At 38.7% G+C, this 24,679-nt stretch overlaps 2 protein-coding genes across 2 annotated transcripts; both read right to left on the bottom strand.

Moving 5' to 3' along the window:
- Positions 1–1,413: 1,413 nt before the first annotated feature.
- On the bottom strand, positions 1,414–4,427 carry LOC140943874 (uncharacterized). The gene is made up of 2 exons (XM_073392990.1): positions 4,296–4,427; positions 1,414–3,100 (listed from the first exon to the last, which is right to left on the bottom strand). The coding sequence occupies exons 1-2, from the start codon at positions 4,375–4,377 to the stop codon at positions 1,851–1,853; spliced, it is 1,332 nt and encodes a 443-aa protein (XP_073249091.1). The 5' UTR covers positions 4,378–4,427; the 3' UTR covers positions 1,414–1,850.
- A 1,417-nt stretch (positions 4,428–5,844) lies between these two features.
- LOC140943249 (protein transport protein Sec23A-like) lies at positions 5,845–23,202 on the bottom strand. Its single transcript, XM_073392317.1, has 22 exons — positions 22,999–23,202; positions 22,784–22,902; positions 22,617–22,674; positions 21,213–21,299; positions 20,847–20,927; positions 19,590–19,661; positions 19,069–19,155; positions 17,802–17,905; positions 16,374–16,518; positions 14,627–14,686; positions 14,207–14,305; positions 12,575–12,690; positions 11,777–11,900; positions 11,303–11,383; positions 10,816–10,905; positions 9,843–10,039; positions 8,952–9,090; positions 8,750–8,823; positions 7,574–7,661; positions 7,120–7,206; positions 6,686–6,841; positions 5,845–6,435 (listed from the first exon to the last, which is right to left on the bottom strand). The coding sequence occupies exons 1-22, from the start codon at positions 23,098–23,100 to the stop codon at positions 6,277–6,279; spliced, it is 2,325 nt and encodes a 774-aa protein (XP_073248418.1). The 5' UTR covers positions 23,101–23,202; the 3' UTR covers positions 5,845–6,276.
- Positions 23,203–24,679: the final 1,477 nt, after the last annotated feature.

Raw genomic sequence — 24,679 nt, 5'->3', positions numbered from 1 at the left:
ACTCAGCAAGTTCGCTTGCAACTTGTCTTGTTGGGGTGCAACAAAATTGCGCGACATCTGGTACGAAACATTGATTAGGTTTTTTATTATAACTGTTTCAGCACGACCAGAGCCGCGACAAAAAAATGTACCACTGCGATTCTGGTTTATTAAATGGGACATTTTTGGTCAGCGTTGAGGATCGAGAGCTCTCTCAATCCACGACGCCGACCAAAAGTATCAAAGCTCTGGTAACCTGAGATCAGGCCCAATTTTAGCAGTTCTCATACATTCTCTCTTACGCGCTCCTGCTAAAATTCTTTTCGTTTCGCCTTGCCCGTCGGAATGTTATTTACAAAGCGAAACGAAAATAGAGCCTGATCTCAGGATAAGCTCTGGGAACGATGCGCAAACAATAACTTTTTCACACAGTCAGAACATCCCATTCTTTGTCACGTGTCTCTCAGATCAAGCAGATATATTAAAAGTATATATTGAAGCTGAGAGAATTTTAATATATTTTTAGAGGTCGATAGAGGCCAAATAGGCCACAACGTGCTCAACCTTTTTTCGCAGCAGCTTCCCGCCAATTCCACTTTAGACAAAATGAAGTTTCGAAGCAAGTTACGAAATGGTGAATTACAAGATTATGCTTTTTTGCAAATGTTCTAAGAAGAATATGGACTTTGAAAGCTCACGAGAGAATCAAACACCTCATAACCTTTTTATTACTAGTTAGAAAAATGTATTTATTCCGGAATGACATTGTCCTTTAAACACCCGGCCCCAGCTCATCAAAAGGCGGATAGCGCTATCCACCGGGTAAATCACTATCCAGTGGATAGTGCAATTGGTTTCTATATACTTATCCTCTGCATAGTGGTTTATCCGATGGATAGCACTATGGCAGTTTTTAACAACTGGGGGCTGATGTAGCTTACATACAATACTATCTAGAGATAAAAATTCTAAGCAATCGTTCTCCAAAATTTTAAACAATTATTGGATGAGGTTTTTGTGATATCCGGAATAATCAAGGTCGAGGTCAGCGTTCAGGATCTGCCGAGCCGAAGGCCGAGGTTGATAGCACTTAGCGAGACCTTGCCGGATTATTCCGGATATCACAAAAACCGAATCTAATAATTGTTTTATTATACATTTTTTTGAAATAACTAACGACAAATACACCGTCGCATGGAACCGATTTGACGTTGCTCTTGGAAATCATGCGTGCGTTGCGCGCAACCTACAGATTAGTTGGTTATCTGGTAGCAGAAAATCGGAGATAACTGACTAATCTGTAAGTTGCGCTGATTTCCAAAATTAACGACTGCAGTAGGATGTTAGCCAATGAGAAGGTACTAATTAGTGTATATGAGATCAGATATCCGTAACCACCGAAGCCTTCGCAAAGCTTCGCAAGTTGAGTCACAGTCAACTTGAAAGTGGTACCAGCTTTATTAATCCTCTTTCTAAGGGTTCGCAAATCCCCTTTTTAAAGTTTTCAAACTGATTTATTTTTTAAATTCAGACCATACTGTTGCTCATAACTTGCCTAACTTTTACAAAAAGTTTGAGGCAGTATCCATCAGATCTCGCGACATAATATGTTTCTAGTTGAGGTCAGTAATATTTTCACGTGTTACAACTGAAATCGTATAGAAAGGTTTGGAATACACTTATAGTCCAGCATAAAAGCATTCACTAGGTCCATAGAAGCATAGGTTTTCATGAATGTCCATATCGATCTATTTAGTGGTCCTCAGTTACTTCCTCGCTCATGTTATTCGCCTTGTGGCCCCCTCGATCTCCCTTCCGTTGGATGAATTGTTCGTTGGCCTTTTGGTTCAGTGCAGGTTTATTGGTGGTCGTTACTTATTGACCAAAGTAACTTCACTGCTCCTTTTAGCAACCGTTACTTCACTACTGGGCGAATTAAATTTAACAACTAGGCCAGGTTCCTTGGAGAAAACACCCTTCAATCCGTCAACAGAAACACTGTAACCTTGGTTGTTCTCTGTATCTTCAATTGGACGCAGTTCATTAGCCGGCTGATAGCCCGGGTCTGTGGGAACTAAAAGAAAAAATGCATTTGATAGACCTGTAGGATAACTCCAAGCTAATGGACTGATGTGTTGCCGAAAAGGCTGAGCTCCTGTATTTTGATCTTTTGTATTTACATAATTTAGCCACAATCGCTGAAGTATTCGTTGTTTTTCTTGAGCTATATAAAACTTTTGAAGACGTTGGAGCTGTCGTTCTCTTTCGGCTCTGACTGCATTTAGTTGATCCTGTTTGATCTCAGAGTTTTGCTTTTTTTGATCGGACATTTCCCTTGGTCCTTGTTTCATCTTCTTCAACGATTGAGGCCGCTGCTCTACAGTATCGTCAGTCTCTTCGTCTTCTGTTTTTTTGTCTTCATCATCCTCCTGATCTTCGTCCTCATCATCTTCTTCTTCATCATCTTCCTTATCCTTGGACGTTGTTGTTTCTTCTTGGCTCTGTTTATTTTCAATCTGGTCTTCGACGAGGCTTCCCTTTTCATCTGCAACTTGTCCTTCATCATGAACAAGCATCATGTCATCTTTATCTGCACCGTGATAATGAATCTTTGTGACACGTATATGGGGAGCTAAGGCCGCAGAGTTGTCGCTCTCTTTACCCCCGTCAAAATCTGGATCATTCTCACTTTTCCTGGACTCCTGAAACGAAGCTTCGTCTTGTATGGTATCTTTAGTCGATCCAACTTCTTCAGTGGCTTCCTCATCAAAATCCGTACTTGGTTTACCGGCTAAAGGAAGCCTCAACTTCTGTGGAACCTGAATGAGTGGCCCATATGAGGGTCTTTTAGCGACAAACTGCTGAAATTGTATCGGGTATTTCTTCTCTATTGAACTGTTACTTCGGTGATGTTTTGTAATTGGCTTTTTCAGTTTGCTTTTCAACAGTGCATTTATCTTTACAAGCCGAAAGTATGTTACGTTTCTCGTTTTCTCGTCGTTTAAATTGTCTATACGGTGTTGTCTTGTAGAATCTCGTTTCGCGGCCTTCTCTTGGAACTTTCCCTTTCTGAGTGTTGCCAACACCCTTACCTTCCACAATTTCTTCAGGTGATGATGTCCTGAAAAATATCGCAGCGCAATTAATTTATCTAATTTGACCAACATATGTATCTTTTCAGGCGCTTCGTTTTTCTCATAGAGGCGAGTGCGAAACGCGAGTTACACGCGAGTAATGGGTAACGAAGCGCAAGGGACCATGGGAAGGAGAAAAATGAGAGGCGAGGCCCGTTTTCCCCTTCCGGCCTTCTTTTCCGCTCAAATTTTCAGCCCGAGAGAAACGTCTGGGTACGAGGCAGGTATAAAGTGATTAAGCCACGCTTGCGCGCTGTGCTTTGTTCTTGTGGGATGAGCCGCTCCGGGCAGGGGGATTTTGCCTCTGTTCCAAAAATGCTTTCAGACATGAGCTGATATCTGAGAAAGCATTGCCGACGACGTTTTGTCATGTGACCGGAAATTTACGAAATGGATTGCGGACCTGGCTTACTTAATGATAAATTTAAAGGGACAGTTTTATCAAGAGTACTTTGAAAGTTAAGAGATGCGTTGTAATTAGCCTGCGAATACCCTTCGTCGCTAGGGACGTTACGGCTGTAAACCTAGGCTACCTTTTAATCAGTGAATTTCATTGATATAGTAGTGACAGCTAATATAATAATTAAGAAAGAAGTTTAGAAGCAGTGACTTTTACTTACTTTAGAATGGTAGAAGGGAAAGTGGACTGAATGGGGAAAAAGACACTTTCAATTTTGATTTTGGTAACCGAGAAATATCTCTCCAAACAACATTAATTAGAGTATACTGCCTTGTACATGTCTGGAATGTTGGATTGACTTATTCTAAGATTTAGTTCGTGGCCATTTTTATAAATAAGCGAGTAATAAACTTTGTTCAGGGGACGTTTGTTAGAAAGGATACTGCCCAATTAATAAACTGGATTACTCTAATTACTCATGAAAGGACGAAATTTAATAGTCTTTTGCACAAAAAAGACCATTAGTATACGCGCTGTCGGTTATTCCGGCACAGATGGACAAGGAGAAGTTCAAAACCGGGAAAATTTAAACACTGGCATCAGTTCAAGTACCGTTGTTTCTTTGTTAAACTAATTAAGACGCAGTTGGACTCCTGAAACCAAACCAAAAGCTTCTAACATAAACATCTCTGAAGGGTTTTGATACCTCATCAGAAAACAACGCGTGCTGGATACCTTTTGGAGCGTAATTAATGTTGTTATTAGACATCGGATATATCTACCTTGTTGTATTCCATTTTCTTGGGATGCTCTTGTCGCACTTTGGTGAAAAAGAATGACTATACAGGGTACCAATAGGTTCATGAATGGCTACAGTTGTTATCAACAAATGAGATGGTTACAATAGATAGAGCTCTAAATGTTATTATAGAAGCCAGACCATGTGTTTGTTAAGCTCCCACTTCACGCATTCTTGACTCTTCTTCCAATTTGTTAGCGGTCACCCGTATGATTAAGTGTTACCTGCAGGGAAAACAAACAAGGGAATTATCAAGTCACCGAAAATGTCTGCTGTACATTCTGACAGAACTTAGACTTATCGATATGTGGGTCACTGTTGAGAGGTGTCAGTTACAGGAAGGTTTCACCGGTCAGTTTTGGAAGCAAACCACTTCAAATTACCAATTTGTCTATCAAACCTGATCAAACCCCTTTTTTCACAACAGCAACTTCCAAGCGGAGTTAATTCATGTCAAATTTTATAGGTGTACTCATGAGAGTTTTGATTGCTGAAGAGTATAACCTGTGACCATGCCTTTTCTCCTCAGGTTACAGAACAATGACGTCGCAAAGCGTGTGTTCGAGTCCACAGCTGTGTTCTACGGATGTGACCATGCACTACATACAGCTTAACGCGTAGAGAAAACCAACCAGCGTCTGTAACAGAAGCTAAAAGAGGCGAGAACGCTGCCTGAAGGTCACGGGTGGAACAAGGAACCTCTTCCCTCTGCCACGCTGGCAATGAGAAATATACCAGAAAAATAATCACTTTTTGCAAAGCAAGTCTACGAAATTCGGCATTTTTAGTCGGGACCATTTGTGGTAGAATTCGGAAATCATTTGCGGTAGGGAATTGGTCGTGGTCGAATGTGGGAATCATTTGTGATCGGGGATCATTTGCGGTGGTGTTCAGGCCTCCTTTTCCTGTGTTCCCCGTTCCTGCACGCGCTGTAGCGCCTACTGCAACACAGTAGGCACTACAGTGTCTCACCAGTCAGACTGGAGCGACTGAGGCTTCTATCTGTTTTCTTTTACTACAAGAGCCAATGAGATTTATATTTCTTAAACTGACACACCTATCTACACTTGTCGCGGTTGTCCGGAACAAAGTATACAAAAGTTCTACTTTTCGCAACTGTTGTTGTGACATGAACGTCGCGAAACGTGTTGATTTAGCAACGCGTCGTGCACCTTGCATTCCCACGGCGCTTGGACGAACAATGCCAAGTGCTGTAACAGCGCCATTGGGATGATCACTGGATACTTTGAGAAGATTATAAGAATCTTGTGGAATGAAAATGCACCAAACTACGTCAAAATTTGGATTGAAGGCAAAATTGTGGACATAGTTATGATACTGAAAAACACAAAAGCTTCCAAAGCATATTGATACCCTAAGAATACAAAAGGAATCTTCATCTCTGTTGTATGCGAGTTTGCTTCCCAGTTCGCTAGTCCTTCTTTCGTTTCCGGCCGGAAACTTGTAAGAAACACATCTATGATACTCACTGGATTTGCATCGATTTGGATAAAACAAACTACTCCACGTACTTAAATGCTTGATATTTTATTTGATCTTTTCTTGAATCATGTAAGTCGCAAACTGCCATAACAGTAACAACGGACTCTTTCTATCTGTACCGAGGAAAATGCATATACTCGCAAAACAGAATTTTATTTTCATTTTAAGATCCAGCTTGTCCTCTCAACAAAAGAAGTCCGAGAAAATCTTGGTCAACCAGTTTTACCACTATAATTTCTCCACCGAAAAAGTAGAAGAGCTTAATTAAAATTTGAAGGGGGTTAGATTCGTACAAATAGTTTTCTATATTGGATATCCTGAGCAGTCTTTGTTAGCGACGTCAGCAAAACAGTTCCAGATAATTCTCCGGGGTTTCCCCTAGTGATCTCCGAAGCAATCACTCAAAGAATCCCGTTGAGAATATTCTCCGAGGAATTGTTCGGAGAATCTTTTAAGAATCCTTATGACGTGTTAGATACGGCAAGTTTCTTGAGATGTTCCATAAACACTTGTAAACTGACGTCATCAGTGAGTACAGGCGCGCCTGCTGCATCTTGGCCCCAAGCGAACATATTGTTGTGGGTCTGGGACGGGTTCACTTTCGACAGCAGGAAACGAGCCTGAAAACAATTAATTTTAACAAATAAGCCAAAAACTACTTTCAGTGCTGACCCAAACAAATAAACATTCAGTTCCCATTGCATCTGCTATACTACTGGATAGACTTATGCCAAGCATACATTAGAGTAAAGAATTCCCGACTATCAGTCGTTCAAATTTTAAAGTTGATCGCCAAAATTGTTAGCGATTTCAAGTTTAAAATTTATCAATCTAGAGATTGAATAAAGAGAACGTGAAAAAGCGTATTACCTGAGAGCCACCGTGTTCAGTTTCTATGTAGCGGGGCATGGGGAAGCGCACTTGTAAAATCTCCCCAGCATCATCTACCGGACCTTGCAGAAGACTTCGAAGGCTCTCGTACTGAGGGTCGTTATGGTAACCGGCTTTCTTCCACTGTGCAATCGTCTGAGAAAAAATACAAGACAAGGGTAAAGATCAAAACATTCGTAAACTGATCAAATGAATCAATTAGGCTATTTTCAAGTTCCAAACACTCTCACTTTCCAAACGAGGCAAAAAAGAAGTGCAAAAACCTTTGATGTTATTTTCATACCAATGTCTTCGCACTTAGCCTCACTTTGAAACAGAGGCTTGAGGCAACTTGGAAATGGCCTTTTAGGACAGTGGAAAACCTGGGTTTACCCTTAAGAGAATAACTTGAAGCTTCAACTATTAAAACTTACCTCTCCATGGTAAATAAGGATTTGGAAGAATGTATCTAACAGTAGAATTCTGTCTGGAAGGATACTACTTGAGTCTAGTAAAACAGGCTGAAATACAAGACAAAAAAAGGGTGAAAAACATTTTCCAGTAAGTTAGCATTCACCAACATATGGTCCAGCTCTTAAATCAACTATTCACGAGTCAAAGGGAGCGTTAGTAGATTCCAACAAATTTCGCAAAAACTATTGAATTGTACTGAATTTTCTTTCAGGAATAACATGAAGTCTGTGAACTGTTCGTAAAAAATGGCTATATACACGTAAGGTCCGGCTACTCAATAATTATTTCCAAACGGGATAATTCATGTGATTTTAATAATCGTTTACCAAAATTGTACTGATGCTAATACAGTGTCAGGTGCTATTAATTTTGTTTAGAACATCAGATGGTAACTAAACTTATTATTAAACTAACCTCAGGTGGTCCATGGAAGGAATATGAGTACAGAATAGGCTGAATCATAATGAGCGAGTTTGTCACATCTTCACGGTTCAGAATGTGTCTAAATATAAAGAACAAAAGATAGTACTGATAGTCTTCTAAATACCATCAATCCTCTATTAAGGCCCCTTCTCTCATATGCACCCTCCCCCCCTGCTCCCCCTATATTCTTCATAACCAAATTTAGTAAATGTATTGACTCTATGACTGTATCAATTAATCACGTGGACTGATCTTGTAAGGTTTAATAATTCATGTGCCCGAAGTTCGGATTTGTTTTTGATCTTCGAATACTAGACCTGTAACTTCGTGTGCTTGAGCTGCTTTGTGGTTTCAGTTGCTAAGCAACTGAAAATCCACCTTGTCAACATGCAGTGCAGTCCGTAATTCGGGATGACCGACGAAACGTGTGTCGTAGTTTTCGACCGTCTTCGCTCGATTTCGAGCGGTTTTCGACGTTATATCAAAGCATCGAAGACTTCCGTTTGGTTTTCGCTCTATTGACGAAACATTTGTCGTACTTTTCGACCATCTTCGCTCGATTTCGTACGTTTCTCGTTATTTTACTTTCTATTTCTTTACAGAAAATAACCCTAGTGCGTGTTAACGTCAGACGAGCCTTGTATCGAAAATCTTAATTTGCGTAAATTTATATACCTGAATGCCCAAGATAGTTGTTTTGAAAAGAACAATCGTGCGCAAAGAATTTTGTTCACAAACGAGCCTAGGTAGTGGGCCATTGATACCATCTTTTGATTGTTTGGGAAAGCAGTATAGCGCCCCGTTTCACCAAAATAAACAAGCTCCGCCCTCTCAAATAAGCCCCTCCTTCAAACGTGCTGGAAATAAATATGCCCGCGGGAAGGCTTAATAGAGGATTTAAGGCACGACAGGGAGTTATTTTGCCAAGCTCTCACTCTAGAGATGGCTAACGACGGCTTATCGCCAGGAATAGGTCACAGATCTATCAACTCCTTATATATTCCCACTGTTTTACTTGCTTCTTCTTCTTCTTTTATTCACGGGCAACGAATTATGTGTATCATATATTCTTCAACACATATTCGTACAGCATCACTGACTCCTCTACCTTACTGTGAGACATAGTCACTTCAACGAAGTTGTCGTCCAAGGACAAGAGTTTCTCACCTGTAGTAAGCTGTTTCATCAGGACTGTTATTAAACACTTGAAGAAACTGTGAACGTCTCAAATGAAACATAAACTGAAACATACAGAATTGAACAATCAGTAAACCAGCCATGATGAAAAAAAAAAACGGCTATAGAGATAGTGGGTGAAATACAGGATAGGATGGGTACGTTACGACAACTGACTACACTTTCAGTTTACCTGTGGATAAAGAGAGAAGTTCTCTGCGAGTCGGAATGATCCTGGATCATCCTTGTGGTATTCACCAAACTTTTGACACAGTCGTATGAGCATGCGATCTAGCCATCGCAACACATCTGGCCCATCATCTCCTTCAGCTCTGTAACGAAAGCAGGAAACAGATTAAATCATTACATTTCAAGTGGTATTATGTTTGAGAAGGTTTTCTACGTTATCTCGCAACTAAAATGCCACACAAATGCCGCTGTCTTGAGAAGCCGGCTTTACATAATGATGGTTGAGAGTAAATTCGTTGCTGCAGTCATTACGAATACTTGTCTCGTAGGGATCGTAGTAAAGAGGAATATTAAAACCCCTATAATACAGGTTGCAGCTGCCGTCTATGTGACAATGGACTTAATAATCGACAACATACGTAGCAAACAAGAAGGTGGTGTGGTCAAGCGGTTAGAGCGATGGACCTCCAGCCCAGAGTTCAAGTCTCGCCCTGACCGCCAACTGGATTTGTTCTTGGTAGTCCTGCATGACTTCAAATTCTCGATCACGCTTGTGACTAGCCAAATGGTTTGCCTCCGGCCTGTTGAGGTTCTTAACCCTGTTATGTTTATTTGAATTATTTGTTGCAGTTTTGTGTTCGGCCCCACCAGCTTTCGCGCTGTAAATATTGCCCAGGGTAAATCCAGCCTTTAAATTTCCGATTGAAATACAGATCCAAGTACGAGTTCGGAAAACGACTAAGGAATTTGGAGTCAGTGAAGTAACCATCTCACTCTTTCCAGTCACTGTCCAAGAGAGACTTAACGGTTAAGACTGAGGGATAAGTCTTTACAGAAGATGCGAATTCGTACTCCATCGTGTAATTGTAGTTCAATGAAGGTTGCGATTACGTACCTGAAAACAGCTATTCTGCTCATCATGACAGCTGCAGCTTCCTGGTCAAAACCCAGGGCGATATGTTGAATATTGGTCGAATCTACCCAGTTTCTTGCGCATGTTGTGACCCTCACTCTCCGCTGACCGCTTGAGTGTTGGTACTGTGTAATAAATTGTATGCATCCTCGTCCACCCTGAGGTACTGGAGCTGTGTGCTGCGATAAGTCACAAGTAAAAGATGTTCAAGCCATTTATAATAATAATAATAATAATAAAGGCATTCTTAACCTAGCCTGCAAGCAAGCTCACCTGGGGTCCAGGGAAGCGGTGGTGCAGGGTATGCAAAGCGCTACGGAGAGCTTGCTGGCAGGCTAAGAATGACCTACAGAATTGACTTCATAGCAAGAGATGTCTGTATAAAAGGGAATCAGCAATAGACCTTATTCACGATGCCCGCCATCCTTGAACGCTCTTAAGGACTGATGGGATAAAAGCGATGTCACGTGGTTTCTCGGGGGGCAAACAAGGGATAATTTTTTCCAATACAAGAAATCGCCGTCGAATTGGTTTATTCTTGACAACAGAAAATGAACAACTTCCTATATTTTAGACGATAATGGCAAATTGTGGGTGGAAGTGATCATTTTTCCTTTTCTTGGATGCAGTAGCGTCCGTAGATGTCCTTACAGCAAGCAATAATGACGTTAGCTTTGTCGAAACTCAAACCGTGCATTTTGCATGACCATTAAATCGCCGTTTCGTTTTGAGAAAATAAACAAAGTCGACTGCGATTTATCGCATTGGCAAATTTTATGTTTTGTTTGCCCCCTGAAGTATCACGTGATGTTACTTTTATCCCATCGACCCTAAAGCGCGTGCAAAGATGACTGTCACAATGGTTTTGGTACTCTCCCCTTGCATGTAAGCAACAGTAAAGATGAGGATCTAACATGTTCTAATGGTTATGCCAGTGTTTGGTATTCTTTTTTACCTGATTAACTATTTCAAAGAAAATGGCAACTGTTGTCTGAGGCTCCAATCCGCAAAGTTTCCATGCACAGGTCCCTCCAACACCAATTTCCTAAAAAAAACCAACACACAACGAAGAAAAATCAGACATGCTCTAACAAAAAACCCTTCATAAAACAGTTTAAAGTTCTGTGCTTAACTTAAAAATAAATTTAACATACATGTATTCTGTTACAGGAAACTCGCCTCTCAGAAAGAAACTTGGGAGGTCAAAAATAATAAATTTATTTAGTAAATTCCACACCGAAAATGGCTTTACATTGTAAATAAACTTCGTAAAAATGAATTGCGTCCGACTCATTAAGTTTTATGTCTGAATTAACAGGCTCATATCATTTGAGTCGACCCAAATAGGTATTAAGTTCGCTACCTGAAACATGTGATGTTTGAACAGGGCCATATTATCCAAGAACAACTATAATAATCTTAAACAGTGTGATTGTAAGTACCGTTTCTGACACATTGGGTCCTTTTCTGTCCATTGATACGCACGGTCCTATGGCACCAGACAACCGTAGCTCCCTGGAGGTCTAAACCAATAATAAACAGCACCATAAATAAAAACCTACAGCTACATCAGTCACAGTAAGGGGATAGAAAAATCAGAATAATACAGCATTTAAATTGGTTTCCAGGATTTAGAAATGTTTGAAATCACCCATGTAACCTCTCAAAAAATGGAATTAACACTTCTAAGTTGGGAAAAAAAATTCTTAAAGAATTATTCTACATTTATAAAATATTTTGTCAAGTTTTAATATATTTGAATAATTTAGCTATAAAAATAAAATTTGAAATACGAATTAGTTGTATTATTATGATACTATTGCTATAATAATAATAATATGTAATAATATTAAAAATAATGCGTTTTTCTTAAAATTAATACAATACTTTGTTTTTCCACATTAGTTTATACTAACCTTCACTTCAAGTGTTGCACCAAAAGCCATTTTAAACTCCCCACGCATGTCTTTGGCAAAAACTCTTTGAAAAGTCTGTTTGAAAAGGGCTGTGTTGAATGAATCACCCATTACCATGTAGCCTCTGTGGACAACAAAACAAAAGCAAAAAAAACATCAAGCTCTCTTGCAGATCAGAATGCATTCCAATCACACTGGGAGATTTATATTATTTTACAGTATAAGCCACTTTAATAAAAGTGTGTTAGTAAGTTGTTATTGGTAAGCAAGTCTCCCATTTCCACCAGGCTTGATCAGTGCCACTCTCCTGAGTCTGGTCTTTGATCCTCCCCTAAAAGACTGCTCTTTCGGGGATGAGTATGTGCTTATTTTCCTGAATAGTGACTGGTAATAGAGGAAACAAGGACTGATTCAAATCACAACAAAATTAATTCAAATAACAGGGGGTAAAGAGAATCATTTTTACAGCTTGCCATTCAGGCAAGCTGAAGAAAGCATTTACTAGCCCAAATGTCATTTCAACTAGCCCCAAAAGCTTTCTGATGAGCAGAATTGATTTCACAGTTCTTCTTCAGTTTGAATTCCTCAAAAAACATTACTTGCCTTTGCGGGCAAGTTAAGAACAGAATTCACTAGCCCGATAGGAAAATCCACTAGCCCCGGGCTATCGGACACCACTTTCTTTGCACGCTGAATAACAAAATTAATATTTGCCCAAGACATAAGTGGTGCATCATAAACTGTTAAAAAAATGAACAATAATTAATAATATTTTATTTAATAATCTAGTGTACATACCCTGTGACATTAGGAAAGCTTTTAATCTCATGCAGTCCTGTTTGATCCAACTGACAAGCAAATATATCCACAACATGGCCATTCTCTGCTGCACGCTTTGAAAGTGCTTCATAATGCTACAAGTTACATGATATAGATGAATTAGTTTAAATATAAAAAGTGACAAAGAATGTGCCAATGGTCAGTTCAGAATGCAATGTAGAATCTTTCAAGATGGTTTTTTTACAGTTTAAATTATACCTGCCAACTTTTTCTGAGATATAAGCGTGAGATTTTTATCCTGGGAGTGCAGGGACTTTTGAAGACGACACGATCATTTCCGAAGATTCCCGAAGAAGTCCGAAGTCTGCCGAAGGCAAAGTTATTGAGAAAACGCTTATCCACAAAATCAGAGATTGCGAGGAAGGTATTGTCATTTATTCATTTTACACATGGTTTTCGTTGCTGACATGGGTCTGAGTTAACATATTTTTGGAAATTGTGTCTAGCAAGATGGCAACAACTCACATTTTTCAATCAGGCGTGAGAAATTGGCCCCCAAGCGTGAGCTGGCGTGAGATGGAAGTTTTCAACCCGCGGGCGTGAGAGTTGGCAGGTATATTTAAATGCTAATGGAGGCTTTAAGTCATCAAAACAGAACAACAACTTTGCATGTATATCACTTCATTTGTACCACAGCCAAACCCCATAAATACAGACACAGAATGGGATATAGAAAATTTCCATATTAATGGGGTGCCCATATTAAGTGGGTCATGTTAATAAAGCCAAAAATCATCTTTCACAAAGTTGTCAAATTTAATGCAAGGAAACATTACAAAAATCGCTCATCTTTGTACTACTTAATAAAAACTGATCTCTGCATAACTAGTTTCATGCCTCAGTCTTCAATTGGCGTCTACAAATCATTGTATCCGGTGTATTGTAGTGCTGTGAACATCAACATGCCCTCAACTAGAGATTTTTTTACCTTCAAAAAGGAAAGGTTTGTAAAAACATGCCATTGATAATGAAGTGTCTGCATTAGCGAGGTTAACTTTCTATGAGAATCTGTTCATTGGTCAAGAAACATGTGTCTGTTGTCCGATAAAAGGGTGTCTGTATTAAGTGGGTTGAATTTAGAGAAAAGGTATGGACTTTCCCCAGGGACAAAGCAAACTGTCCATAATAACGAGGTGTCTATATTAAGCGGGTGTACATAAAGTGGGGTTCAACTGTATTATTTGCCATCCCTGCATGACTGCGAAGTGAAATGCCAAGTTTTAAGTTTTATGGAGGAGGCAAAAAAGCAACAACAACATTTTCTTTCTCTTTCTGAACTTGGTTATTGTTCTTTGGATGTGATAGAGATTAAAAGAACACAAATTCACTTTTAAGGGATGTTTTTGCTGCAGTCACAGTCGTGGTATCTCAAACTCCCTAAAGACAGCTGCACGCCAAATGCACTGTAGCTTTAAAATGTTAAAACAGTTGTGTACATTCCAATTTTATATGTTAAGCCTAGAATCAATCAAATCAACTAAGATAAGAACTATCTTTTTGCTGCAATGATGAACATGTTTATTTAGGTTGTATATGAACTTGGTTACTTTGATAACAAAGTAACCTTAAGATACATGTACAGTCATGTACCTTGATTGCCTTTCTGACAAATCTTGCATTATCCTTCTCAAGATCATGATGTGATCTCATTGGATTCTTTAACTCATTGTCAACAACCATGCCTGGGCCCTGTTACAATCAAAGAGACACTTAACAATAATTATGCACCAATAACTTAATAATAATTATTATCATCCACCAAAAATTAAGACACTGCTTTGATCCTGTCGGTTACAAATTCCTGCAACAATTGGGGTTGTCTAGAAAAACTAATCTAAGGTATTAGACTTCTGGCCAGCCAAGGTTGCAAATTTAGCTTGGCGATGTTACATCTATTATTCACCACCAGGCGATTTTCTAGTGGAAAAATAGAAAAGTAGTTTTTTTCACATACAGTGTACCAGTACAAATGTACATGTACAGGTTGCAAGTATAATTTTGCCATGTTACCTGTGTCGCAGGTCCACCCATGAAAAGCATGATTCTTCCACCAGTGTTGGGGTAAGTACACTAAAATGTGAAAGAAGTTTCATTTTGTGCAGTAAGTAATATGTTGCTCAATTTGGAATATTAAACTTTATTTTCGCTTGCACTTCTGTGAGAATTTACAGTAAGCCATGAACTCAAAAAGGTACTTAGCTCTAGAGTTTAAATGTAACTTCCACTCTATTTTTATTGGTATATTTTCGTTGATTATTTAGAAAAAGAGTAAATCTCAACATGATGTATTTGCCAGAAACTTCAAGAGCTCGGGATTTTCTTTGTCAAATACACATACATCAATGTTCCACAAAGCATGCATTCAATTTTTTAACAAGAACTAGTGAAGCCTGTTGCTTGAAGGAAATAATATAAAAAATTATTACTCCCTAGCTTCAAGCAACAGGCTTTGCAATTTCTTAAAACTTAGTCGATAGCTATCGGAAGTCATCATTATGCTAATGTGACAAGAATAAGGTGATTTGAATAATAATGAATGAATGAATGATTTGTTTATTGACACCATTTGCAGCTTAGATCTGAATTGCAGGTACAAGTCAGTTGCATAAACAATACATAATTATGACACTAAACGGTAGCATATTTTACCGTCACAAAATTAGCGAAATGATCAGTAGTAGATGGTAGGCTGGTAAATGATGGATTTAAATGCGTACAATAAGCTGAAGATAAGTGAACAATTCTGCTTTAAATTTTAAAAGGGAAGATTAAGTTGTCAGGACTAACTCTTTTTACAAAATTGACACAAGGATCTTTGTGACGTTGCTTTAAGTTTATACACTGTACATTATGTGCGCTACATTATTAGGACAAGGCACCGGCAGCCCAAGCGCACTATGTGTGGGTTCGGGCTTCAGAGGTCATTTGGTTGGAATATACTAGAATTATTAGTGTATTATCTGATGCTAAATAAACGCAAAAATCTTAAAGATATGAAGTCTTCTTGTTTGTCTATCTGTACTAGTAGCCTTTAAGATAACGAAGGTCAATATTTCTTGCATTATTACCTGTGATTCAGGCCCTTATTGTTTGAATTTTCTCACATGTATTCAAATCTACAACGCTAAGAAAAAAAAATCATGATCACGCGAAATATTGATTCAAAAAGCTCCCTTACCTTTAGTTCATAGCCACTCTGTGTCCTACGGCCGGTTTCAACGCCGTTTAGTTGACTTTCTTTCCATCGAGTACTGAACACTATAAAAGAACCCCTTCTTTTATAGTGTTCAGTATTCGATGGAAACTAAACGGCGTTTAAACTGGCCGTAGGACACAGAGTGGCTATGAACTAAAGGTAAGGGAGCTTTTTGAATCAATATTTCGCGTGATCATGATATTTTTTCTTAGCGTTGTAGATTCGAATACATGTGAGAAAATTCGAACAATAAGGGCCCGAATCACATGTAATAATGCAAGAAATATCGACCTTCGTTATCTTAAAGGCTACTAGTACAGATAGACAAACGAGAAGACTTCATATCTTTAAGATTTTTGCGTTTATTTAGCATCAGATAATACACTAATAATTCTAGTATATTCCGACCAAATGAACTCTGAAGCCCGAACCCACACATAGTGTGCTTGGGCTGCCTGTGAACAAGGCAAAACTTAAATTAAATAATTTTTTTCATCACTGTGAAGTGTACTTAAGACACTTAAGCCTCTTATTACAAGTGATACTCAATATGATCTGTACCTCCAACAGACCGATAGCAATTGAAAGAGCTGCACCAGTGGATCTCAGGGGTCTTTTTCCAGTAGCAACAGGCCAGGGGTCTCTCTGAAGCTCCCCAAGTAAATCAGTAAGGCTCATGTCACACTTGTGAACTGGCTGCAGAAATCTGAGGAAAGAGGGAAGATACAAAACAGTTACATGTAAGAAAATGAAACTAGTTTCACTTAACCCATTCGCCCCTGAACCGCCTGTAACCGCCCATGCGGATCCAGGTCCTTTCTACCCATTGTGACGTCATCAGTTTTAACGGTCAAGGACAACTTTCTTCACTAACTTGTGCAGAGTGAAGAGATCTTTCAAACCATACCAGAATGAGCACAATTCAGTCAAGGACACCGGAGAAACAAGCAAAAAACCACGTGACATTGACCTGAAAATCTCCATGAAAATCTTGTTCCATTACCCACCTACCTTTCCTTTCGCCTAATCCTAAGATCCTAAAAGCTTTCCTAAAAACTCTTCCCACCAAAATCAAGCCTACTAAATGCCCAGCAAGAGAAACAAAAATGAGGCAAGAAAAGCAAAAAAAGGGGGGAGGAGAGAAAGCGAAAAGTAAAAGTCAAGACTGCTGTGTCACTTTTAAACCCAAAAACTATCTCGAAATTTTGCTTTCTGCGCATGCCCGAACTTCGCAAGCTGATATTTTGCATCTGGATCAGAAGGCCGCGAAGTGTTCGACCTGTAAACCAGTTTGTGGTAAGTTTTAGCTCTTTATAGCACGACAGTGACCAGAAAACCACTCGACTAGCTTCAAAACGCGTTTTTCGGCAAAATCTCTAGGAGCGAATGGGTTAATGAAGCCAAAACAAAAATAAAACCACAACATAATAAATTCTTTGCTGTTTAAATTGTGAGTCTACTAAGAAGAAAGACATGGAAAAATTCCTTATCAAGCCCATTTTTTTTCAGTTTAAATTGCTTACATTGATGATGAATAACTTGCACCTCAAATACAAACATCTGTGTTCACACAAGGGTACTATGATTTTTACACTTAGTAAGATATACACGTACAAGAACACATTCAGGTAACTGCTGTGTTGAACCTCCCATAAGCAACCACCCAAAATGCAAAGATTTACTTACTTACGAGAGGTGGTCTCTACAAGAACCGAACCACAGGGGGCCTCTTCTGAGAAGAGGTCCGGACCCATCTACTTTACGGAAGATAATTTATTGCATGCAATTTCTAAGTTACATGTACATTGCACACCATGTGTAGGTCCATGTTGTTATTTAAGTTATTCTTATATTTTAGGCAGCATGGTGCACACAGCGAACAGAGAGATCCGGTGGTCGCACATGGAGGTTTGACTGTACTGTTACTGGCTATGATAAATTATTATTCTCAGACAAAAAATTTGCTTTACTGTCACTATTAATTCTTACCTGTTAAACATGTCATTGCCAGGTTGATGCTGTTGTGGGGGGACGGGGCCTCCTCTCATTTGTGGCTGCTGGCCTCTTCCACTGCTGCCTAAACCAAGCATCTCCTAGAGCAAATACATGTACACAGCAAAAGTAGCCCTGAGTAATGGTACTGGAAGTACTGGTAATTATAAATTCCAATGAGGGTTTAATATTAATGCTCCATGCAAACAGATGCAACATTGTTGTGTGTTACACGTGCAAGCCCACAACTCGCAACATTTTCTTTTGTTCCATGAAGGACAAAGTGTAGTGCAACATTGTTGGATCCACTTGTGCAGCTCCTCAAACATTACATGGGTGTTACTTATGGTCTCCTTGAACATTATTCACGAGTGTCACAGCAGTGGAATTCTTTTAAGTTATCAATTTTATGGTCATTAGGGGTTGTTACATCCATTTGCACACCACTGCCAACACTATCCAAAAACCATCAGCATTCTCCCAAGCTAACAATGTTGGGAGTTGCTGTGTCTGTTTGCACATAGCAATAATGTAAATTACAACAATCAGTACAGTGCATGTACATGTATGTACTCCAACGATTAATAACATTATTATAACCATGGACTTAAAATGATAGTACAGTCAACTCCCGATAACTTGAACCTTCAGGGAAATTCAAAAAAGTTTGAGTTATCTCGAGTTTGAGTCATAAGGAGCTTGAAGCAAATAGCCCGGATTAACAAAAAAAGCTAGTTTTTACTGCACATTGAGCATTTTAATCATATTAAATTTAATGTTAAGTGAAAATTGAAAGATGCTGCTGGATTATAAAATAATCAGAACATAACGAAACAAAACATTGCCTAAATAGATCGTGGGTTTTACTGTTTTGAGAAGCAAAACTGTTTCATGCTAGATTTGTGGCAAACAATATCATCCTCCACAAGTAAACTATAAATGCCTACAACACGTCAAATTATGGGAAATTCAAAATCCAATGTTTTGGACGCCGGTACACTCACTGTTTTTTCCCGACTTTTTAGGGGGTCTAAACATGGTTTGAGTTATCAAGGGTAAAATTACATTAATAGAAAAGATCTGAGTTAGATGGGAAACAAAAAAATAAAAATACTTTGAACTAACAGGGGGTTCAAGTTACTGAGGGTAAAATTATAGTAAACATATGAAGGAAATCCAAGGGAAATCGATTTTGGTTCGAGTTAGCAAGGGTTTGAGTTATTAGGAGTCAACTGCAGTTTGTAAAACTTTATTATGAACAAACCTGTATTTGCTTGGCATTTAGATCCTTTGTTCCTCTAAAAACATAGCTCTTTGAACATCCTTCACATCCCAGCTCATGAACATGAACCTAACATAACATAACAGAACAGTGGTTAATTATGTCAGTTACTTACAAGCACATCTGTACTTGCTGACGAAAGTACAACAGTACATTAATTTTGTATCATCTTCACTGAAAAAAGCTAACACAAACACTGACACAGCGACTATATATGCAAGTGTTTGTTGACTTATCCTCATTACCACTATAGGTAACAGTACACAAAAACAAAAAGGAAAAAATTTAAAAAAAACTTAATTGAAAAGCATGTGAAACAGGGTCAACATTTTTGAAATACAGTAAAACGCGTAACATCCTAATAACAGATAGAGGGACAGAGCCAAGTGTCCATATTGATATTAAGAAGGCGTCTGAATTTTAGATAATTATCTCTGTAATCAAGTGAATTGTTTGCATCACAGAGATGCCTGTAACAGTGGATGTTTGGCTGTATCACTTACCATTTTACCAAATGTTATTAGCCCAACTAAAGCATTGGGTGGCATTAGACTCAAGGACATCTGCAGGGATTCCTGAAAATACCAAAAAACTATTAGAATACATGCATCATGGAGCATTCAACCCACATCACTGGACAAATTGATGAAGTCAAACGTATAAACAAAGACAAGTTTAAAATACTGTTTCCAAGTTAACTGCCCATGTTACTGAATGGACAAGCATCATTCTCCATTATTCAGCCCACTATAAATTCACTATCACATTTACATGTACATCACAGTGACTGTGAATACATGTATGCCGTCTATCAACATTTCACCAGGCATTAGGCATTCCCTTAGGCATCAGAGACGGGAGAATTCTATGTTTACTAGACAGACTTTTCTAGCTAACATCATTACTACGGTAGCCTATGACAATTTTTTATTCAGACGTGAAGCATGTTTTAAAATATACTCCTGTAACCAGGAAATAACTGGAATATTGAAAAATGATGAAATCAACATGTCACGAGCATGAGACAAAGAAAATATCTGAGCCCCCGACAGGTATTAAACCTCTGATCTTCTGAACACTGGTTAGATGCTCTAACCACTGAGCTATGATCTATGATGTCCTTCGTAGCTCAGTGGTTAGAGCATCTGATCAGTGTACAGAAGGTCATAGGCTCAATTCCTATCAGGGGCTTGGATATTTTCTGCATTTGGAAAATGCACTCGGCAAATCCTTTTGGTCAGCGCATCCTTCTTCAAGGTTGCATTTCTTACTAGTCGTACAGTGTACATATGTCTTTTTTACTTTAGGTTGAGTTGGTAAAGTGTGAAATTTCATATTTGGTAAATTTCTCCAGTTGCTGGTGCATCCAGGTACGCAAGAGCTAAATTTACCCATTTTGATGATTTTTTTGGGTTTCAAGTAGAACCTGAGAAACAACAGCAGTGTCCCCCTGGCAAAACAACCCCAGGGTGCAGTCTCAAGCCAGGGATGTCACTTAGATTTCAAGTTGCTGGGTAAATAAAACAAATAGGTGGGGAATCAGATTGCTAGGAATTTGGTTATATTTTTCTCCTATTTTCCTACGAAAGTAGCTGAGGGCCACATTTATAGTAGCCTGGGAAAAACCCTGGCTCCCACCTCTTAATGACAGCTCTGCAAGAGTGACCTCAAAATGGCCAATAGGATAAGCAAAATTTATTTCCAACACCATCAAAAAATTAATACAGAAATTAGGTGAGCCATGAACATTGTAACCAAACCTTGACAGCTTGAAAGTCTTCATCATCCATACATGTGTCCAACACAATCAGGTAGATCAATGGTCCCGATCCTCCACCACGCTAAAAAAAATCAAACAATACAGTGAGGATGATGATGATGTTGATGATGCTGCTGCTGATGATGATTAAATAGTTGTATTAATCAGGGTGCGAAATGACATTCCTGGGGTATTCATTTAAAAAAGGCATGTAGAGCTACATTGTATTTACTGGTACACCATGTTGATATGCTTGATAAGTGATAAAACACTGTGTCTGTGCATTCAACAAAAATAAAGAACGTGAAAAACCATTACACTAAGTTTGTATGGTTGCACAGAGACAAGTGGTCATTATTTTTACTACCTGTAAAGTGTACTCAATAGTGGAGAACTGTGGAATTAACTCTGCAGGTTGATGTTGTTCTGTGATTCCAGCGTACTGAGGGGGAAACTGTTGAACAAAAAAGCTCCAGTTACAGTTGAATAAATATGAGGTTTTAGATGGACCTATAAATGGGGTAGGGGTAGGCAGGGCTTGAAAAAAGTTAAGTGTGCTCGTCTGGAACGAGTAGTGACTCATAAGGCTCACCTGCCTGATGGGTAAGGCAGATCATGCTCCAACTAAATCATTACCTAAGGCAAGAAAGTGGTAGCCCCAGGCAAGCTCAACGAGAGAGCTGCTTACCCAAAGGACAAGCTGGAATTCGAGTCTTTTTTTGAGTGCTGGTAGGGAGTGTACATGTACATCAGGCTGGGCTTGATGGTTTGGCAGGTCACTTGTATACTTAGACAATGATATGTAACCTCCCAAAAAATAACTTTAATAACAATCTTCAGTTATACTTCCCCTCTAGAATACCTCCCCAACTCCTCTTGCAAAAGCCTAAAGAATTAAAGCATCATCCTAGTCTTAATATGAATTTTGCACGCTTGAGTAAGTGCTGTTCCCTTATGGGTCTCCTCCAAATGTTCTTGAAAATGATAAGCCTTAGGGAGATTGGGCGTAGTACAGTTGTTAGTAGCCTGAGAATTTAATGGCCTATATTTTTAACGCCCTCAACTTGGTCTCCTATGAAAAGAAAAAAGCGACAACCCGCGCAAAATTTCCATACTGATGATGTGTCACTACCCAGATCCTCAAAGTGCTTCTGACTAGTTGAAAATTTACTTCATCCAATCAAAAGCACTATGCAGATCTGGGTAGTGATGCATTATCGGCATGACATTTCTGCGCTTGTTCCCCAGACATCATTTCTCCAGAAGACCAGTGGTGGCACTGTGAAATGTTGGCTGTTTTCTAAAGCTACAATTGGCGACAAAATTGTTGCAACATTGTACTCAAATAGGGAAAATTCAGAGAGCAAAAGAATCCACACCCCTCCCCTCCATTCAAAGTTGGAATTTTTTGATGCTTTCTATAGGTAGATCAAAACACACAACATCACATGGAGGGGATGGGGGAGGAAAAGTTTTATTTTTGTGGCTTAATAGAGTATGTATAGCAATTTAATGTCTTGATGGTGGGATGACTTGCCAATCTCATCAGTTGGCTTGGATAATCACTGATGAGCCAATGAACAAACACATACATGTAAGTAAAAAAATGTATGTACGGTATGTCTAGAAAGATACTCTGAGGAATTTTCTCTCAAGTAAAATTATAAAATAAATTTGATATTTATTTTTAAAAGAACCATCAACACATCTTGGAAAGAAAATCTCTGTAAGCTTAAATAGCTCTACATGAGGCAAAAAGTAAAATTCATACCGCATTTCGCTGGAAGCAGAAATTGCAATGCCACACTTTTGATCGATAGTCCACTTGGCTGATCAAGGAGAAAGAAAAGAAAGGAACTTACCGCAACATCTAGATCACAAGAACATTACAAACATCACAGAAGCCTAAGAAATTCCAAACACATCGATGCCACCTACCAAAAAGGATTTAAAACTGCTCTACAGGTATTTCTAGTACATAGAACAGGATCATAACAAATTGGAGGAAGTTCTGGCCGTTCCTTTAGAGGTGTGAACATACAACCAACGGGAACAACCTAAATCAAACCACGATTTGAAAATATTTCACTCATATGATCAGCTGAAAACAACGATAGAACGGATTTTCCTGCATTTTGTCATTTTCAACTCACCATTCGTGTAGCTTCCAAACGGCTTGAAGGCCAAACATTCCAACTAAATCTAACACCATCACGATCCTCATTTTGATTTATAAAGTCTTGATACGTCGTCATTTTCACCAGAAGTGGTCCGAATTTCACAGACTCTCAGCCTAACTTCTGACAAATCAACCAAAAAGTTGCCAACAGCTTTCATGCCACGTCGCCTATGTAATCTATTGGAACCTGGTAACTAGTGTTTCGTCTTCCTCGGTCTGCTACTGTCGGCGACACGCTGGGCCCCCAAAATATCCTAATTGCAGTGTAAAGAGAAAGTGCGATAACAATAATTTTTAATGGAGTTTTGTTCTCAGCATCTATTATAATCAGCAATGATATTCTATCAAAAATTTTCTGTTTTTTGTTTTTTGTTTTATTATTAATTAAGCCCACGTTCGTTATATACAACATATTATATACGCATGAAGTTGTGCGAAAATTCCTTAGCGACGAGTTGGAGATGGAAAACGCAGCAGATATTGAATTCCAGCGAGCTCACAGACAAGGAAAGAAGAAGACGGGCGAAACTAGACCGGTGATTGTTCGTTTTTGAGATTTCCAGAACGTGAGCTGGTTTTTCGAAGAGTACGCGAGCTGGCGGATGATATCGATATTAAGGGATTCAAAAACACTATTTACAATTCCTGTAGATTTAAAAAGCAATTAATTTAGCTTTAAAAAAGTTAATTTAACTAAGAAAATTTTTTTCGAATTACAAACATTTCATTTCAATAAAAAAAATAATAATAAAAAAAAAACTGTCAACCTCTAAAATTCAAAAGTTTCTTTCAACTGCTAAAAACAAAAAAAAATAGTAATAATAATAATAATGAAATAAAAAGATATATATGAAGTAAGGAAACACATCAATAGTCCGATTTAATGGCTCCTTCAGCAACTTCGACGTCGATATCAACATTCTTATCGATATTAAGGTCTACGCGGATTTTCCTTAAGAAATAAGCGAAAGAAGAAAAAAGCAGTGGCCACGTCTTAAAAAATCAAGAGAGGAGGGAAAGACTGCTTTCTTTAGCAAATCAGAACCCGAGAAATTGTTTATCGATGGACGATTTGTTCCCTTATAGACAAATCTAGGTTTTTTGGACGCAGTTTTATTTTATTTGACTATGTTTATGCTTTTCATCAGTCTGTTTTTTGAAACGGGAATGGCATGGTTAAAACAATTGGGTGTAGTTGAAACGATTGTCCAAAGCTCTGTGGCAGCGTCTTATAGGTAATAATTACCTCGCCGCCTTTTTTCGCTCTTTCTTAAAACTTCGTTGTGTAATGTATTCTTTGTTTGTTTGTTTTTCTTTGTTTTATTTGTCCTTTTGTCTTTTCCTTTGTTGTTTTTTGTTTTGTCAGTATTTGTGCGTTTTGTGTGTATTGTCTACATACTTGTTGTGTGTGTTTGCACCTCAGTTGTTACATGGTCTTTCTCAACATCAACATGGTCTAACTTAATCCCACCAAGGTAATAGTCCCTGTCATCGATTGATCTTATACGAGCCACCCTTTAAACCTTACACTTCTTGGAATTAAACTCATAACTTATTCAAGTCATCCTGCAATTTGTCGCCGTCATCCCGCCCAAGAATTAAGCGAAAACACTTTGAGTTATTAGCAAAGAGGGGTGACGATGTTTCCTTTGAAA

This window comes from Porites lutea, chromosome 7, assembly GCF_958299795.1.
Source record: "Porites lutea chromosome 7, jaPorLute2.1, whole genome shotgun sequence".
Lineage (NCBI taxonomy): Eukaryota > Metazoa > Cnidaria > Anthozoa > Scleractinia > Poritidae > Porites > Porites lutea.
Note: the sequence above shows the minus strand (reverse complement) of the source record. Positions and strands in the feature narration are given on the sequence as shown.

Bases quoted from the DNA above. Each gene is read 5' to 3' on its own strand.
- LOC140943249 (XM_073392317.1), bottom strand. From the start codon at position 23,100: ATGACGACGTATCAAGACTTTATAAATCAAAATGAGGATCGTGATGGT. The intron at 19,156-19,589 runs GTAAGTGATACA...ATGTTATGTTAG, and splicing joins TAATAACATTTGGTAAAATG to GTTCATGTTCATGAGCTGGG. The intron at 10,040-10,815 runs GTAAAAAAGAAT...GACTTATCGCAG, and splicing joins TCTTTGAAATAGTTAATCAG to CACACAGCTCCAGTACCTCA.
- LOC140943874 (XM_073392990.1), bottom strand. From the start codon at position 4,377: ATGAACCTATTGGTACCCTGTATAGTCATTCTTTTTCACCAAAGTGCG. The intron at 3,101-4,295 runs GTAGATATATCC...GATATTTTTCAG, and splicing joins AGAAAATGGAATACAACAAG to GACATCATCACCTGAAGAAA.